Raw genomic sequence first — 18851 nt, 5'->3', positions numbered from 1 at the left:
GGTGACCTTTTATCACGATCAAAACATGGCTTCTTTTCGATGTATTTTCAATAAAAAATCTACGAGTATTTCAGAGCCTATGGTTTACCGTGAAGAGTACAAAGTGGGATATTAAATTATTTATCCTTGATGATTTTTATGTAGTATTGAGAACCAACTCCAGGAAGCGAACGCACAATAATGAATAATCGCGTAATCCTAGAATCGAAACGCGAGGCACAGAAGTTTTGTTCATCGTTTCCAATCCCATTTTTCCCACTGCAACATATTTGTTAAAAGAAATATTTGAATTATGTTCGTTTTTTAAGGAGGCATTTTTTTATTTTTCCGATTTTGGCAACGCCTTATTCAGGGATTTTCTAAGACAGTCGCAGACAATCAGCGCACGGATGTACGTACAAAACATGCTGTTGTACTACCGGCGACGGTCACCTGCAAGAAGAGAGCTCCAGCTCCTAACGTAAAAGTTTTAAAATTTCGACCGGTTTTAAATAATTAGTGTTGGAAATCTGACATGTTTTAAGAGTGCAAAATTAAGGTGCATTTTCGAGCGGTCGAATTTTTCTGAATAGAAATCGGCAAATGAAAAAAACAGGAGTGCTAAACAGTGTGCTTCGGTAGTTTAAAAAAATGGAATGTCCGTCAAATTTACGTAAACTTCCCCATTTTTCACGGAAAAAGCAAAGGTGGTGGCCGTGTTGCAGGCTAAAAAACTCAAAAATCAAAACAAAATCATCAATCAGTAAGTATTATGACAAGGAAAGCAAAACATCAGACGCGGAGAAGCGGTCAGCGCGTCAAAAGAGTTGTTAATGTATCAAGTTACCTCTCACTGTGATTTATTTTTCATTGAAGCTATTTGCTTGTTTTCAATTAATTTTAGCGTACCTCTGCAATTTATTTTAGCATTGTCAGTTGTTTGCTTCATTGAATTAAACGGAGTTCGTCCGGTTGCAAACAAAGCTGTCTCGCACCACCGAGCAAAACTTGCGAATGATCGAAGTACAGGTACCCATTGGACAAAAGATACACAAAAGTTTGTATCTCCCCGACCCAGTGCAATATATCCGGTTAGAATCAAAGCTCACGTGTCCGTTATTTGAGGGACCAGATTCTGCCGTAAATTCGGGATGGGATTTAGAAAAAAAATAAAATGGGACTTTTAAGGTGTATTTTGGCGTCATTTCAATCATTCCTAATGCCTAAAATAGAGTCTAAGTTTTACCGTAGTCATTGACGCCTATTCAAGAGTATGATGTTTATTGTGACTAGCGTGAATGGGTAAGCTTCGTTTCGACTATGAGCAGTTATCACTGTAAACAATGTTAAATTATTCTTCACATGCTCAGTTTATTTTTTGAGAACAATTATTTAAAAATAAAATCTCTCAGTCAATCAGAAACTCGGATTCATGCCTTCAGGGAAAGTCATGTTTTTAAAACTGTATGTCAACCTCTGTTGGGGTGTATATTTGTATAATATGAGGTTGTTACAATGATATCTCAAAATATGCATAAAGACAGTACAGCAGGAGTATCGACCGACGTGTACTGTCTGAGTGCATACTTTGAGGTATCCACGTAATAACCTTATTATTATACATCTTTTCCTTCCAAGAATACATCATGGGATTGCTGAAATCCAAAATGTTTAGAACAGAATCAGCTAACTTCTTTGTGTGGAGTCCAGTCAAACCCTGGTGTTAGCTATGTTTGTTTTTATTATTAAAGGACGCTTACGCGCGTAATTATTCCATATTTGGAATTTGCATTTTCTAATGTGGTAGGATGAAAATACCCGTAAAATACCGCAAAATTACGGCACGCTGTAACTTATGGCGTTGCGGTGACAGATGTATAATAATGGTATATATTCTTCAATTTAATATTATTTGTACCCAAGGCCTTATATTACTGGTTTAATAATAAATATATCAAATGTCAACAAAGTAGAACATTTGAAACCTGTTTTTCTTTTGAGAAATTCTCCCAAACCCTAACATGGAAATCTAATTAGTGGTGTAAAACCTGAAGCATTAATCCTTTTTCATTTACCGTATTACCCCGGGCACACGCCCAGGGGCCTGAACATACAAAATCGGGAAAAATTGGGGGTGGGTGCTTACCCGAGGACCACTTTGTACATGTACTTATTTCTTGATTTATGCATGGAGCCTTTTTTTAGCTCCATGATTTATGCGAGGTTTCAATAAACGTGAGCACTCGATCAAGAACTGTGGGGAACACTAAGACACAGAGTCGAATTTCAAGAATAAAATTTGTTTTATGTCAGCGAATGAAGTTGTATTACTCACTGAAATTAGCTACAAAGAATGGTAAGTATTGTAACCAATGCACGGTTACTTTTGTAGTACCGGTAACCGTGATCAGTGCAAGTCGAAACGGCCGGGAAAAACTACCGCTTGTAATCCAAGATGGCGATGACCTCATTAGCATAATTTTGTTCACGCACGTATTGATATATTGCATCGTAATTACTGAAGAATAGCAGACAGGGTTATGAAACAAATAAACCTTTTATTACTGATGGGAAATGTTTATAAACTAGTGTGAATACATAAACATATCCAAATGGCGTTACATAAAAAACAGACTGAAAATAAACTCTGGTAGACCTCATTAACATGATTTATTCACGCACCCACACATGTGACAAAATTATGAAAATAACGTACAATTTTCTTTTTGTTTTATATTGCAGTTAGCCAACATTCTACTCTGGCCAGCAGTCCATTGTTTAATGGATTTTTTTTAAGTGCACAACAAGAGACACAAAGACAAGAAGCTGAAGATGTTTCTGTAGATGTTTATCTTTTGAATGGACATAAGATAACTATAAAAATAATGTCCACGGATCAGACTGATGATGTGCTAGAGGTATGTGGTGTCTATGATTGGTTTAAGCTGCCATCAACAAGTACACTAATTTAAAGTAATCTGAAAATTTCTTCTTCACAATTTGCTTAAAATATTTTTTTTAGGCCTAAAAAAACCAGTTATATTTCTGGTTAGCGTGCACCACCAAAAAATATACGGGACAAACATTTTTGTCACTTATTTGGCAACTACTGTGAACTTTCTGTGACTTAGCTCCACTTCCGAGAAGAGAAACATTTGCCCAAAATTTTAACCATAATGTATTATCAGAGTTTATCGATGTCATCGTCATAGTGATGAGGCTACTTGTGATTTTTTCTTAGACTGTAGCGTCACAGATCAATTTACCAGATGACTTTGTTTACTACTTTGCCTTATACCTGGTTAAAAAGGACTCAGATGGAAGTTTTTCAAGTAAGTGCAAATTTATATTTTAATTTAATATTTAAAAATTGATAATTGGGAACATAGTTGTTGTTGCCTTCAGCACATCATTAGTTGGGTCAATTTTTTGCTGGTAAATCAACACCAAAAAGGCTGTAATCCATTACTGGGATCTAGCCATCTGATTGGCTAAAGCCAGGTTAGCATTAATGACCCATGTTTCTGCCCTAAAACTAGTAAACTGTTTGAATATCAATCTGATCCAAATAACATCTGATACATATAACAATTATAATGTCTCAGTTTATGTAGAAAAACAGTTTGTCATCAGTTTTACTGCAAGTTAGTTGAAATATGCTAGAATTTTTACCAATTCCACAATAAGAATGTTTTACTTTTCTAGTTGTCCGAAAAATGCAAGATTTTGAGTCTCCTTTCATCTCACTGAAGACAGCTGGAAGCAAACACAAAATAGTTCTTCGAAAAAAGTAAGTTGCCTGAATTCATTAATTTAAAATAATCTTAGACACACAGTTGTATCTGTGATTAATTTCTACACTCATCCAAGTTTTCATTCAAGTTCTAACTAAGTGGACCAGACTTCCTGTAAGATACTTTTTGATTGGCTGAACCAGACTTCATATAAGATGAATGATGTGATTGGATATGATATGAAAACAGTCAAGGCATTACTAAGTTATCTATTCATTCTTGGTTGCAGTTTTTGGGATGCGACCTATGATGATGATCTTTTAGACAACAGAGTTTCAATGAATTTACTTTATGTACAGGTATGTAACAACATTGGTGATAGGCTAGATTTGGATCCCAGCTCTGTTATGTGTAACAACATTGGTGATAGGCTAGATTTGAATCCAAGCTCTGTTATGTATGTAACAACATTGCTGATAGGCTAGATTTGGATTCAAGTTCTGTTATGTATGTAACAACATTGCTGATAGGCTGGATTTGGATTCAAGCTCTGTTATATATGTAACAACATTGCTGATAGGCTAGATTTGGATACAAGTTCTGTTATGTATGTAACAACATTGCTGATAGGCTAGATTTGGATACAAGTTCTGTTATGATTAACTGTCATATCCGGGGCACTATTGCAGGTAGCAACTTTTAACAAGTTTCTAGTGCTTTATTGAAGACATTGGGCACATGATCAGATCAATATTATCTGTAGCACTATTTCAGATTTAGACATTCAACCAGTGTTTGTAATAAAGGATTTTCCGTCTCTGACGACTTTCTTGTTTGTGTGCTCTTTCTCTCAGGCTGTCAGTGATATTGACAGGGGTTGGACCCTGGCTAATAAAGAACAGATGGCACGACTTGAAGTACTCAAATCAAAAGGCTCCAAGAAGGAGGTAAAGTACAGTCTTTTTTCTGGTCTTGGAAATATTTATTACTGATCATTTGTATCTCGGTTTTTTGTTTTTAAACCTCTTTAAAACAAACTCAACTCAGACTAAATTATTAGGCCAATGTACGCTGTATGTGTGTGCCACAGACTCAACAGGGGGACCAAGGCCACTGTACTCTAAGTGAGTGTGCCACAGACTCAACAGGGAGACCAAGGCCACTGTACTCTAAGTGAGTGTGCCACAGACTCAATGAGGAGGCCAATGTACCCTGGTTGACGGTGCCTCAGGCTCTCTGGCCAGGCCAAAGTCCATTCAGTAAGGAACTACACTTCTAATAGATTTTAAATTCTGTTTTGTTGCAGTATTTACGGTTGGCACAAACACTAAAGTATTATGGTTTTATCCAATTCAAACCATGCACCAGTGATTTCCCTGTGAAAAATACCAAAGTACTTGTCAGTGCAGGAAACAGGGAGCTAAGCTTCCGAGTTTCAGATCCAGATGGTCAAGTGAAAGAAGGCAGTTTTAAAGTTACTAGAATGAGGTGCTGGCGGATAACAACAACTGTAAGTGGAAATGAATATTCATGTGTTAGGGAAGAGTAGGAAATCAAACTCGCGGTTTACCGCGGTTATTACCGCGGTGGTGGTGGGTGCTCGCTGGTCGACCGCATTTTATGCAAATTTATGCATAGATTCCATGACCCTGGTTTACCGCGGTCATGTGCGGTAGGTTCGCATGGCAATTTACACCCTATTGTTAAGACTATGAATGGACACAATAGACTGGGAAACTAAAGGTTACTTGCCGCCAAGTTCAAATAATAAAAATCGAGTGGTACCAGAAGATTGGAAAAATCGTCTCTATTAGTTCGCAGAAGAACACTATTTTATTTTCACGAGTCTTGGTATAACATCGCAAAGCAATCCAGAATAATGTAGACCCCACATAATGTAAAATAATATCACATTATTTTGAATTTACATCATGTATAGTCTCAGGATTTATTTTAAAAGATTAATGTTTCGTGTATACCAAGATAATCAGGCGAAGTATAAATTCCAAGTGTAAAACACTCGATGAGAGGCCGCAGTTTACGTTACCTCGAGACCATGCACTAAGTGGGAAAAGCAAGCCAAAGTCGAAGAGGGAGTGTCACACACTTGGTGCTACAATATATACTACAACAACTGGGTGATCAGCGAAAAAAATAGCGCACTTCTTGGCGAAACTGACTAATCTAATAAACCTTGGCCCAAGTTTAACCCCAAGTCACGCGCTGAACAAGTGGGTTGTTAGCTTGGTGACCATTCGCGCTCCGCGCGTTGACCTTTTTATTATACACATCCCATTACGCAAATTTTTACTGGCTCTGCGTTGCCTACGTAAAAATTGTTACCGTTCTGGTTGTGAATATTTCATCATTGCCGACGTGATAATTACGCAAACTTATTTTCCATTGTTTACGTACTGGCTGTGAATATTTCAACTTTGCTGACTTGATAATGCGTTGCCTTTGCAATAATTATGCAAACTTATTTTTTATACCCCTGTCAACACCTCGAGTTAGGCTGCTATCACCCTTTCTATTTCAGTAATTGACGGTCTGTAGGTGTTAAGTTGTCACCTCCAACTGATTGAGCGGGCAATTAAATACGCGATAATACCAGACTTAGTTTTTCTACTTTAAAACTGACGGCAAAACACAATACAATCGTCCGGAGCCATCGAACTACGCGACTTAGTCGAAATCGCGACTTACTGCCTCAGAGACAGGGCCACTGAATAACTGTTGTTGATAATGATATTGTAAACAAACACGCACACACAAAACATTAAAGCCAGAAAAGTCAAGTCAAGAAACAACATTTCAAATAATAATAATTATGGTTTGACATCTATATCATTTTGAAATAAACTAAATTTCATGTAAATAAAATCCATGCATTACAATTTACTGTAATTTCAAACTCGGGGCAGCGTACTTTGAACGCAGAGTATTCGATCGCTTACATTTCGAGTGACAAAAAAACAAAACAACATCAGGTGCTTTTGAACTACGTGCGGTTGGCACAGTAACGGGCAATGACCTCAGCGGTTCACATGCAATGAAATTCTAATCGAGCCAGCTAGCGTTATCGTACGGTATCATAAACTCAATAATTATTCATTCAAAATGCCTTTCACATTCACGAGTACCATGGAACACAAACATGTAACAGAAAAATAACATCTTTTGTTTAAAAAAGATTCTGTCAACCAAGAATACATGCGCAAGGCAAGATTTATGAAACGAAACAGAAAATAATCATGTCATTGTCAGTGCAATGCAGACAGCCTGACCTGTTTTGATTAGTTCGCCCGTTTTTCGTTTGCTGGCCATTTTTTCTGGAGTGTGACACAAATGGTGAACATGATACTGCCAAATCAATCAAGAACCAGGATACGGCTTGGATACGCTGAAACTTTATAAATCGTCCTCTTTTCAATTGTAAACTTTATTCCAGTGTAATAAAGGTATACCTACATGTACCATGAAAAATTGTATCGCATCACTTTGGAAATTTACGCTAAATACATGTACTAAATACTAAACAAGCTCACATATCGTATTCATTTACAGCATCGGATTTTAAAACAATGACTCGTGGAATCACAAAGAAACTGTTAAGTACGTATTTCACACATTACCGAGGACCGCCGTAGAGACCGGTACAGCGGTAGAGACCCCTAATTATAAGCAGTCCGCGGCTCTCCCCGGCGTTCTGCGGTACACCGCGATAATGACCGCGGTGTACCGCCCGTTTGATTTCCTACTCTTCCCTTAAATAAAGGAATATGTGAGACTGATAAATAAAGTATTGTTAACGCAGGATTTTGTTGAATTCTTTTTGCTATTATACCACAGTATAAGTAATAACACAAATTATTGTACATATATCTCTATAAATTATAGTATGCCTTGATTTTGTGGTATTCTTAGAAACGAACATTTTCAATCTTTTCACCGGCTGGTAACGACACCTTATGAAAATAACGATCAAAAACTCTCAAAAAACTGTACTTTGGGCTAGTTGTTGAGATTCTCCTGAACAGTGTAACTAGACTACCGTTAGGTACATGTGCAACATATATAAATTTGAATGTTCAGGATTGTTTCATAGTTGAGTTTGTGCTGTTTTCTCAACTTTAGCTATTTTCACCAGCTCACGCAGAGCCCATAGAAATACATGGTACAGTGGTGCACGTCTTAGCAATGTAGAATGTTCTGTGACGTAGCTCCACCTACAAGATTTCAATATATTATCTGCATATTGCCTTTTTAGGAAATGCATATTTTCAATATGATTATGTAATAACAACACCAAGATGGCAGAGATTTTGAAAACAAAGTTTACAATGAGAGAGAGTTCAACTAATTTTCACCATCTCAGTTCTCGGCTTTACACACTAAATTAAACAATAATGCCTTGCTTTGTGCTATTTGCTTGTTGTTAGTTAGTTGTATGCATTATTTAATTTTTGACTAATTATCAGGATTTATTTTTGTGGAAATCATACATTTATTATTTGCATAACTATGGTGAAATTTTTAGGCATCAGAAAAGATTTAAAATAACATCTTAAAAAACTGCCCAGTTTATTTTTTTAAAAACCCAAACTGCCGTTTAATTTAAGGCAGAATCCGGTATAATTTTCAGCTAAACTATGTGTACAAGGTTGGCCGAGCTTTAGAAAAATGATGTGCCTAATTAGTTTTCTTTCGGTCAAAGACATATAATTTCACTTTTGTGCTTTCACGTTGTACCTGTATTTCTGACATGCCTGGACCGATCACGCTCAATGTTTACATACACATTCTACTTCTACATCATGTCACACATATCCACATGCATTAACATTTTGTTTCATGATTCATTTCAAGATGGCTACAATACTTCAAAATCAATCATTTTGTCACTCTTGACATGTATCTCAGTCACGCATAGACAAATTACATTCAAAATGAGTAATTATATTAAATGGAATGTTACATTGATGCATTAAAAATGGCCGACTGGCTGTTCAAGAAACATATTTCTGAGTTGCCTTAAACAATCTTATTTAAACTCAACAAGAATGTAATACATCATGTCACACATGCTTTGTTTCATGATACTATTCAGGATGGCTGAATGCATTCGTTTAAAGCAAAAAATGCAACAAAATCAGGTACTGCCAGCATTCCAGAACATGATCAAATCAAAGTTAACACATAGATTATAGATTGTATAAAGTTTTGATTCATAATGGTGGACTGTTTGTTTGTTTGTTTACTGTTCAATTTCAGACAGATCGCTTTGCAATCCAACCAAACTTTGAACCATCATACTGTAAAAGTATAAATTGTCACTAGTATTTATATCATTATTATGATGATCATATTTACTTGGTTTTAAAATCACACATTTACCAGAAAATCAATGATTTTTATTGTAATCTGACATTGGATTTTACTTACATGTAACAACGAAAATATCAAACAAAAAAAGCAAAATATCAATGAAAAATTTTAACTTATGAATATTTAATGCGTCACAAATAATGTATATATCTAATATCAGACACGCTTGAAAAAAATCAAGTTATTTGTATTCACAGATTGCAGAAACCAATGGTGAAAGTGATGTTAGTAACACAACATCTGAATTAGAATTATCGTTTGAATATTTGGTTGCTAAGGACAAATTACAGTGGATAGCAGTTCAAAGTGATCAAGCCATTCTTATGAGTATTTGTCTTCAAGGAATGGTGGATGAACTTATTATGAAAAAAGAAGGTTCAAGAATGAAACGGGTAAGGGGGTGGACCATTTGTCTTTAGTTGGGGAGGTTAGCAAGGCCACAATCAGAAGAATAATTTGGTGTTGAAAATATATGAGGAACAACAAATTTGCCGACAGTTCATAAATTCTCTCTGAGAGAGAAAAATTAGCTGAAGATTCAAACCAAATTTTATCCACCACCTTTTAAATAATGTCTTCCTCACACTTTTTGTTTATTTCCCTTGTAATCCCAATATGATACAGCTTTTTGTAAGAATACTTCTCATTGGCTACTCAATGCAGGTACCTAGCTATTTAGCCAATCAATTTACTGGGATTTTCAGGATGATAATTTGTTCCCTTGACCAAGCAATATATAGAGTAATGGATTGTGGGATATATTTATTTACTGCATATATATCTGTTTCCCATGGGAAAAGTCCCCAACATTGAAGGTAATATTTTTCATACAGACCATTGCAATAATCTTATTGATAAACATTTATATTTTACCAGCCACAGGATAGGATACGTGGTACACGAACAGATTTCAAGAAGAGGGACGCACCGAATAGCATCAAAATGTCATCATCATCTTCAAGTCATTCAGTTTCTTCACCAGATGTGAGACTAACTCTTTTAACATATACTAGTACTTACACTTCACCCTTTGATTACGCTATACCTTTGATGGTCACGGTGCAGGTTCAATAAATTATACCGTATTAATCTGGGTATAAGTCCAGGCTCCTGAACATGGAAAATTGCCAAAAAGAAGGGGTGGGCGTTTGCCAGGAGATCCCCGGCAAAAAAAATGATAATTCGCGAAAATTGACAACGTGCAGATCGAACTGAGGCAGGGAATAGAACGGCAAATGAAAACATGCAATGGAAATAAATGAACAATATGCAACACTAGAAGTAAAACAAAAATAATGTATTGCTTATAATGTGACAAATAAACCAGAAATAATAAAAATCGACAGTGAGGAATCATTTGAATTAGGATTTTCCCACCAACAAACACACCCAATACGCGTGAACTCAAAATGAATTAAAATGTCAGGTGGTTAAACTGCGTAAAATGATTTCCGGTCTAGACAAATTACGAATCAACCGTCATACAAGAACAATAATAATTTACAAATTCACACAGTAAAAATTCATAGCTGTTAGAAAAAACTTCTCAGATCTTTATTTGTACGTTCATTGCCATCTTCGTCAAACTCAAAACCCTCAAAGTCCAAGTCGGCGTCACTGTAGCCATCGAACAAAATCCCTACAACTTATTCCTGAAGTTCATCGATATCGTCCCACACAATTTAGACTTAGCACTTTTAATTCACGGATTTCGCAGTCTGTCAGCTTGGCACTTTTTAGCTCCGCTGTCGACTTTGTCGAGCGGAGCTTATTATATGAGTGATTGTCCGTCGTTGTCCGTGTCAATGTTTTACTTTTTCGACTTCTTCTTGAAAACTACAAGCCTGAATGCTTTGATACTTGGTGTATATGTACCTTGGGTAGACCTCTCTTAGGTTTGTTCATTTCATGTTGATATCTTCAATTCTCTAATTTTGGTGAATATTTTTGTCATTTTTGGTAAAAAGTGATATTTTCGACTTCTTGTTAAAAACCGCAAGTCCAATTGATTTGATACTACATATATAGGTACTACATGTGGACCTCTCTCAGATTTGTTCATTTCGTGATGATATCTTCAATTCTCTAATTTTGGTGAATATTTTTGTCATTTTTGGTAAAAAGTGATATTTTCGACTTCTTGTTAAAAACCGCAAGTCCAATTGATTTGATACTACATATATAGATACTACATGTAGACCTTTCTCAGATTTGTTCATTTTGTGATGATATCTTCAGTTCTCTAATTTTGGTGAATATTTTTGTCATTTTTGGTAAAAAGTGATATTTTCGACTTCTTGTTGAAAACTGTAAGTCCGATTGCTTTGATATTACATATATAGGTACTACATGTGGACCTCTCTCAGATTTGTTTGTTTTGTGATGATATCTTCAATTCTCTATTTATTTTGGTGAATATTTTTGTAATTTTTGGTAAAAAGTGATATTTTCGACTTCTTGTTAAAAACTGTAAGTCCGATTGCTTTGATACTATTCATATTGTTCATTTTCTAATGATGTCTTCAGTTCGTTAATTGAAATGTGCATTGCTAACAGCGGAGCTATCTCAGCCGATAGGCTGCTTGTTATTCATGTCTAATCATAATAAAGAGACAAGAAAAATGGGGTCGCTCTCATGCTGCGATGGCACACGATGCTTTTGTTTACAGTCTAGCAATCATCTTTGACCTTTATGTATCTGCTTTACTGATTGGCTAAGAATGACATCACTACTAGTATTTCATCATAAAGGTCAAATCGTGACATTGCTTTCTTATCAGACTCGATGCTTATCAATAACGGTGAAAGTTATCACTCAACAAGTTCCGGCGGTTGGAAGGTCTCATTATATTTTTTTTTTATCCAACGAGAGAAGAATAGTTTTCATGACAGAAATGCAATAGCGGTGATGAAAGATGGTAAAAAAGTCTTCGGCGTGACATTGCAAAATTGCTGGCCCCAGTTATGAATTCGCAAGCTGCTACAAAATATTTTATAAAGCCAAAATAACGCGATTTCAACCACTCTCCCAGGTACGGGTTGCTACAATATTGCAGCATTGGTTTCATTGTCGACGACGATAAAGCCGAACGAGTGCGACACTTGCTTAGCGGCTCTCCTTATACGATTTGCTTGAATCGTTTCTAAGGATGCACAAACCAAACGACCAGCCCTTTTTAGGACCACGGCATATTTCAAAAAGAGAACTATTGTTTCTGCTTCAATATATATTTTTATAGACTTGCTGACTGTTATGATTCTGAAAAAAATCAGTGGTGAACGCGCTGCCCTGAAGGCAGAAAGGTGTCACAGCTATTTTGCGTTCACCCCTTGTTTTACGCAATTAACAATTGTTAGAAGTATCACGACAAACTTCAAGAAAGTCAACTGTTAATACAACAACAGTCAACGAATAGAAAATGTGTTTTTTTGTGTAGAAAAAGACCCCCTGGGCGTGTGCCCGGATATGACCTCAACTCCTTTATTGTGTCAAAAGTGGGGTGTGGGCGTTTGCCCAGGCATGGCTCTTACCCGAATTAGTACGGTAAATGAACCTATGTATTCAATTCTAGTGATATCTGATAGTAGCTCATTGATATAGTGTTTGTGGCTAGAAGACTTGGCATTAATTTCTTACATGTATGTTTACATGAGTTCAGCTTGAGCTAAGTTTTGCTCTGCAGTAAAAAGGCTGTCAACACTGCAATGGTTTTAATGTATGTGAACCTTAAAAAAATTAGTTGAAGAAACTTTGACTTTTCAATCTACCGGTACTACATTTTCCCAAAAATAAGGTTATTTTTTAGGTACCAGTAATAAAAAAAAGAAATGTTCAATTTTGTAGGGAATGAAAGAAATTGGGCAACTTTTTAGACAGAAAAACAAAGCAAATTTCTTTTTTTGTCAATCTGATATATCATAAACGCCAGTAAAATTACATTTTTCTGAACTCCAAAATAAAATACATGTAGGTCTTAAGCTTTTGCAGGGCTATAATAAATGAAATTTTTGTGCAATCGATGCCATGTCTGATAGTGTCAGCTGTCACAGATTGGCCCATTATGTGGATTCCTTTTTTCTCATATTTATATTTAATTTATTTCAGTCCCCCAGCGAAGAAACTGCAAGTGCTGCACAAAAAGCCAAAGAATCTGTTAAAAAGATATCGGTTAGTAAAAACAAAATTAATTTATTTTCCAATAACACCACCATTCTGCTTTGCTGCTTTGCTTCAAAACTCCTAACCCTAATACATGCAGAACTTGGAAGTTTAATCTCATCTGCTAATCATGAAAGGCAACTAAACTTTCTTTACATACACATGTCCATCCCTGTGAAATAAAACTACTGACATCTTTGAAACTCTCTGGCATACTCAATCAGGCCTAATTTAATTTTAAAGTAACAGTAACACATTCAAAATGATGCATACATTTGTGAAATGTGTAGTTGTGGTTATGTTTTGTACATTTTACGACCAACATATTCAAGATCAAGAGTCTTATGCCAGAGATTTATCTTCGTTGAAAACTTAGATTTAAACCACAACTGTACATGTGGCATTACAGGTGAAGGGAAAATACTCTGCTAATCTATTCATTTGAAAGAATTGAAACTTTGTGTCTTGTGTCTTTTCTTCATTCCCAGGACACTCTTCATTGCGTGAAGCCGTTCGGAAGCTCATCTCACCAGCAAAATCCATCACAACAACCACAAATACACCAAGCAGTAAATATTATTAATATTTCATGTATTTAGAGATGCTGTTATGATCTCATTATTATAATAACATTCATTTCTAAAAGGCTTAAACTATGGATTAATTTGCGTGACTAACAATTGACTTGATGCATCTATTCTCTATTTTTTCTATTACTTGTATGAACATATTATTATTTCTTTTATTCAAATGTTCATGAATGTACTAAGTATTTTGGCCCAATATACTGAAAAATATTAACACCAGTGTCAAATTTTGCCACCTGCCATGAAATAATCCATTTTATTTAATTTACTAAACTGTGCTTAAGACATGCAGACAATAGGAATGTACATGTAGTTCAGTTTGATTCAAAATTAACAAAGAAATTACAGAAAATTACATAAAAAATGTGAAAAATATTTGATGAAAACTTTTGTGGTGGTAAAATATCTTGTAAATACTGTAAATACATTAATTATTCTCTGGATTTAAATTTCTCTGATTAGTGAAATCTGTTCAATTAAATTGTTTAAAATGATAATTAATCCCTTTTGCAAATCGGTGAAATTACAAGTAGAACCGAACGTATATGCACAGTGAAATTAAATACCAGAGAAATATATTATGTTACCAATCTATAGAGGGCGACATATACACCACTAGAGGGCGATAGAGGATATTTTCTATTTAGGGTCATGGTACATTGTGTGTATGATTTTCTGAGATCTAATTCTTGTTCTATGTTCCTATCGTTCTTATAGGATAAACTACATGGTGCCAAACCAGCTGTTCGATCAAAAGGCCACAGTGCAGTTGTTGCAAATGATGTCTTTGAAGGCATTGGAGATGATGATCTATGATTGGTTAAATTGCAGTTATATTTAGTCACATGACTATGCCAACCAATCACAAATCTGCAAACATCTTTAAAGGCATTGGAGATGATGGTCTATGATTGGTTAAAATGATTGTCAATATGGAAGAATTAAGTGGAAATAATCGTTTTTATAATGTTTTTCAGTCACATGACTATGTCAGCCAATCAATGACATACAAATGATATTGACATTTAAAATATATTTTTCCTTATTCAAATTATTTTAATAGCCAGTTATGCCTTTGTTTAAATATTAATTTAACAAATTTTAGTAGAAAAAATCACAAGAGGTGGTATAGTTGTTATTAATATATATCTTTAACTTCATACTCTTACCCTAGTTACTTCCCACATTCATATTAATGCAGTTATTATGACGAATTCTGCCCACAGTTTAATATAAAGAATGAAATAAATATTCAACTTCTATAGATTTTTACCCTAAAGTACAACTCTAGTCCCAGTTTTTATGGCCGGACTCCTAACAACTTTTACTTTTACTAATAAAATGAGAAAAAACTGACAAAAATACACAGCTCATGTTTGTTTAATCATTACTGTTCATTTTTCTGAAGAAGAAAAACAGCTTCATTCCATTAAACAATAATGACAGTGTTAGCATTTATATCATTTTAAAATTCAAGTAATTCTTAGTTTAAGAAAAATTCTGCGTAGGGCATTTAATATTAAACTTGAATTGTTTTATAGTCATACAATGATTGTAGGGATCCAAGGTGCTGCATTTGTCATGGTTATTGGACAGTTATAGGAATAGCAGCATGTATAAAGTATGTACTCCAATTATGAATTCAAAATTTTTCTTAATAAGTTTTAGACATTTGGCAGGATGGGATAAATACATATTTTGATAATAATTTTAATTATTATACATTGTTACCGAGAACCGTAAAATTACGGATGTGTTTCAAATGCGTTCAAATCTCTTAGAAATTATGCGTCATGTTTATGCCACATTCTAACACTTAGCTTTGTTTAGTATAGATGAAATTCCGTCACTGAAAGCAAAATGTTTTCATTGTACTTTCAGGCTGTTGGCTCTCATTGAATTATTGATACAAGCATGAAAAAAAATGAGAATGCTGCAAAGTATGCACTCAGGCAATACAGTAATGCATCAACCTCCACTATGCGTCAGTCGATATGATAACCTCATGGTATTTTTTCAAAATAATGAAACAATTATAAACGCTTCTGTTATTTAGCTCAGTATATGTTTGCTTACAGTTGTTTAAAACTTTCAAATTCAATTAACATGATACATGTCACTGCCTGTATTGTATGGAGTAAATTTTGTATGGACTGCATTGAGTTTAAATACACTACTGCTATATTTTTGCTGTTGTAGGAGAGGCTTTTATTGACAGTCCTAAATCAAATATCGTATTTGTTGCCATTGTTCAATTAAAGGATTCAATTAAACAATTGGATATTTGCACAACAAAGACAGACTTGACTAATCTTGGAATTTGATTTTCACTGGCATCCATGAGGCAGTGATTTTAGACTAATTGTGAGCAGGGAGCTGTAATTACAGCTCCCTGTTGTGAGAGATGTCTTCAATAAATAATGAAGATTGTGTTTGGCTGGAAATGAGAAACTACAGAAACCACAAAACTAAAATGCTGTGATTCCTATATCCTTTTGTTTTTACACTTTATAAACATGAATTTAATTTTTTGAAATTACAAATTTTTTAAATACTAGTAAGATGTTTTTTGAGATCGCTATATCAATGTATTACGCACCAGTGAACTTGCATAATTTGCTATGTCACCTAAAAATCTCTGCGTCTGTGAAATGTTAAATTGGGCACAATGTTACACGTACTGGAACCCATATCATAATCATTGCAGTGATTGTGCCACTTTAAACCTAAAATGAAAAGGTCTCGATTTCTAGGGAATAAGTATCTGACTGGTATCAGGGTTGTTTAATTTTTTAGCGAAAACTGTGCCTTATTCAGATTGTCCTCTATAGTAACACAAATTTAGAATTTTTCAAGATTATCCTGTATGGGAAGCAGCTTACTGTGAAGTAATTATCACTTGGAATTTATTTTCGATGAAGGAGTGAATCAGTGAAAATATCTTTATTTCTATATTTTACACCTCCAGCTCGGTTTGAAAGGTTATTTCAGCGAAAATTATTTCCAGCTGAAATAAAATATTTTACAGTAAATATAAACAAAATTAATTTTACAAAAATCAATTTTTAGTTGGTTAATGTATTTTATTTGTTAATTGCTACGTTAATGGGGCTGGTAGGTTAAGAATCATTTGCCATAAACCAGTCAAAACGAGAAATATTACTGAACAGTTTACCATAATACACTTTTTCTACAAGTATGAATGACAGATTGGGAAAAGCAATGCCGTTCATACTGACAACTCTGGTGGAAATAATAAACAATTCACTATTATTTTATTGTAATAAGTTTAAAACAACGTTGAATTTCATTTGCAATGTTTTTCTCAGTAATGTTATTCCATATTTTACATGTATATGAAAATATATTCATTGAAACTTTTTTTAATATTTTTCTCAAAATAACATTTTCAATCTAAATTACAGTAAATGTATCAATTATTCATTGCATAATTAAATCCTTATGAATATGTAAAATTACATGTATAAAAGAACTCAGTTTCACTGGAAAATCTGCAAATTTAACCTTTGAGTGCTATTGTCAACTTTTGGCACCATGCTACAAAAAGATGTTGTATTGTCTGCTTCCCGCATGAAATATTAGTGGGAATTTTACAAAATGTAAAAATATTTGGCACTCAAGGGTTAACCTTTTCATCACAATTCGCAAAATAGTTCAGTTTTTGAGTACAAACTGAAAATTGGCTAAAATTTTGCTCCAAAATTAGGGGTCATTTCCAGAAATATTGAAGAGTATTGGAAAAAAGTGCCAACAAATTTGGGCAGAAAGTCAGGTGGGAAAAGGTTAAAACAAATAGTGAAAATTAATGCTTTTACTGTAAGAGCAGCTTCAACTTATCACAAAATGTAATGTTATATTTTGATGACGCTGTGAAACCTTTCACCTAACCACAATATTATTTCTATTGTAGTTTTTCAAAAATCATGTTCATTTGGTCCAAAGATACTTAAAATGTGCAAAATATTTCATCAATATTTTGGCGGGAAAAAAATGTGCAATTTTTAGTTGCAGTCTGAGAATTACAGTAGATTTATTGGTATTTTTGAATAGTATATGACTAGTAAAAAAGCTGATCTCTGGGTTGCTGCATTACATTTAGATTTCGCTACAACAAATAATGTCACATTTCAAACCATGAATTACTCAGAGAAAAAGTTAGAATTACTATTTGAACATTCGTCATCTTTCACAAAATAAACCTGCATATTGATCAAGATCTACAGCAAAAGTTGTAAAATGTTCACTAATGACATTCAAATAAAGTTAAACATCAAGAAAACATATTGCATTAAAGCGGGGGAGTCGTCACCTGTGCATGCGCCAGGTGGCCATAACGTGTCATTGTTTACAAACAAGCGTCTACCCATGAGCCTTAGCGCATGTTATCATCGCTTGGGACTCAATTCTCGTGTATGCGCAGGTGACAATCCTCTCGCTTTAAGACACGTTATAAACAGTGTTCTCAAAGCTCTACATATGTTTACATAGCAACCAATTTAAAAGTATTGCTAAATGGAAAGCTGAAGACTCTAAAGTAAGTCTATAACTTAAGGTAGTTTCACTTCATAGAAGTTATTATTTAATTACTTCCCTATTGTGTTCAAATGAATTGCACATGCAGAACTCTGATGACATTTAACAGTTTCTTGAAATATTTCACATTTTTCGTCAACATAAAATTCATGTTTAATTTCCCAGTTTTATCAACATTCTACCCGTATGAGCAGTATCGGATCCGATTTGTTCAAAATGTTATTATTAAAAGTACATTTTTTGAATATGTTAAAAAATTCATTGAAATGACAATAAATTGTTTCTATATCTTTTATAAACTGGTAATTGTGTTTGTGTTATATTTTTTATGTTATATACATATTTTAGCAGGAACAAAAAAAAAGCTACTCCATGACAAAGCACACCCATCGGCCGAGGTAAATTATTAATAAAACAAATCACTAAGACTTACCACTCGTTACACCACAT

The 18851-nt window shown here is 34.4% G+C and overlaps 1 protein-coding gene across 3 annotated transcripts in view; it reads left to right on the top strand.

The window, feature by feature from the left end:
• Positions 1 to 18700, top strand: part of LOC102808913 (sorting nexin-17-like) — a 41159-nt gene extending 22459 nt beyond the window's left edge. The window contains exons 1-12 of one of the 3 annotated variants that reach the window (XM_085507884.1): positions 2281 to 2335; positions 2722 to 2897; positions 3221 to 3311; positions 3685 to 3769; positions 4003 to 4072; positions 4568 to 4660; positions 5020 to 5223; positions 9299 to 9493; positions 9978 to 10085; positions 13207 to 13269; positions 13749 to 13829; positions 14565 to 18700. In XM_085507884.1, the coding sequence (XP_085364010.1) occupies positions 2296 to 2335; positions 2722 to 2897; positions 3221 to 3311; positions 3685 to 3769; positions 4003 to 4072; positions 4568 to 4660; positions 5020 to 5223; positions 9299 to 9493; positions 9978 to 10085; positions 13207 to 13269; positions 13749 to 13829; positions 14565 to 14663 (1305 nt within the window). In that variant the 5' untranslated portion in view covers positions 2281 to 2295 and the 3' untranslated portion in view covers positions 14664 to 18700. Of the gene's footprint in view, positions 1 to 2280; positions 2336 to 2721; positions 2898 to 3220; positions 3312 to 3684; positions 3770 to 4002; positions 4073 to 4567; positions 4661 to 5019; positions 5224 to 9298; positions 9494 to 9977; positions 10086 to 13206; positions 13270 to 13748; positions 13830 to 14564 lie in introns of those variants that run through there. The other 2 variants (XM_085507882.1, XM_085507883.1) reach the window with 2 other exon arrangements.
• The last annotated feature ends 151 nt before the right edge of the window (positions 18701 to 18851 follow it).

This window comes from Saccoglossus kowalevskii, chromosome 14 (assembly GCF_978046115.1).
Source record: "Saccoglossus kowalevskii chromosome 14, keSacKowa6.1, whole genome shotgun sequence".
Classification (NCBI taxonomy): Eukaryota; Metazoa; Hemichordata; class Enteropneusta; family Harrimaniidae; genus Saccoglossus; species Saccoglossus kowalevskii.
The sequence above is the reverse complement of the archived record's forward strand: the minus strand, read 5'-3'. Positions and strand labels throughout refer to the sequence as shown.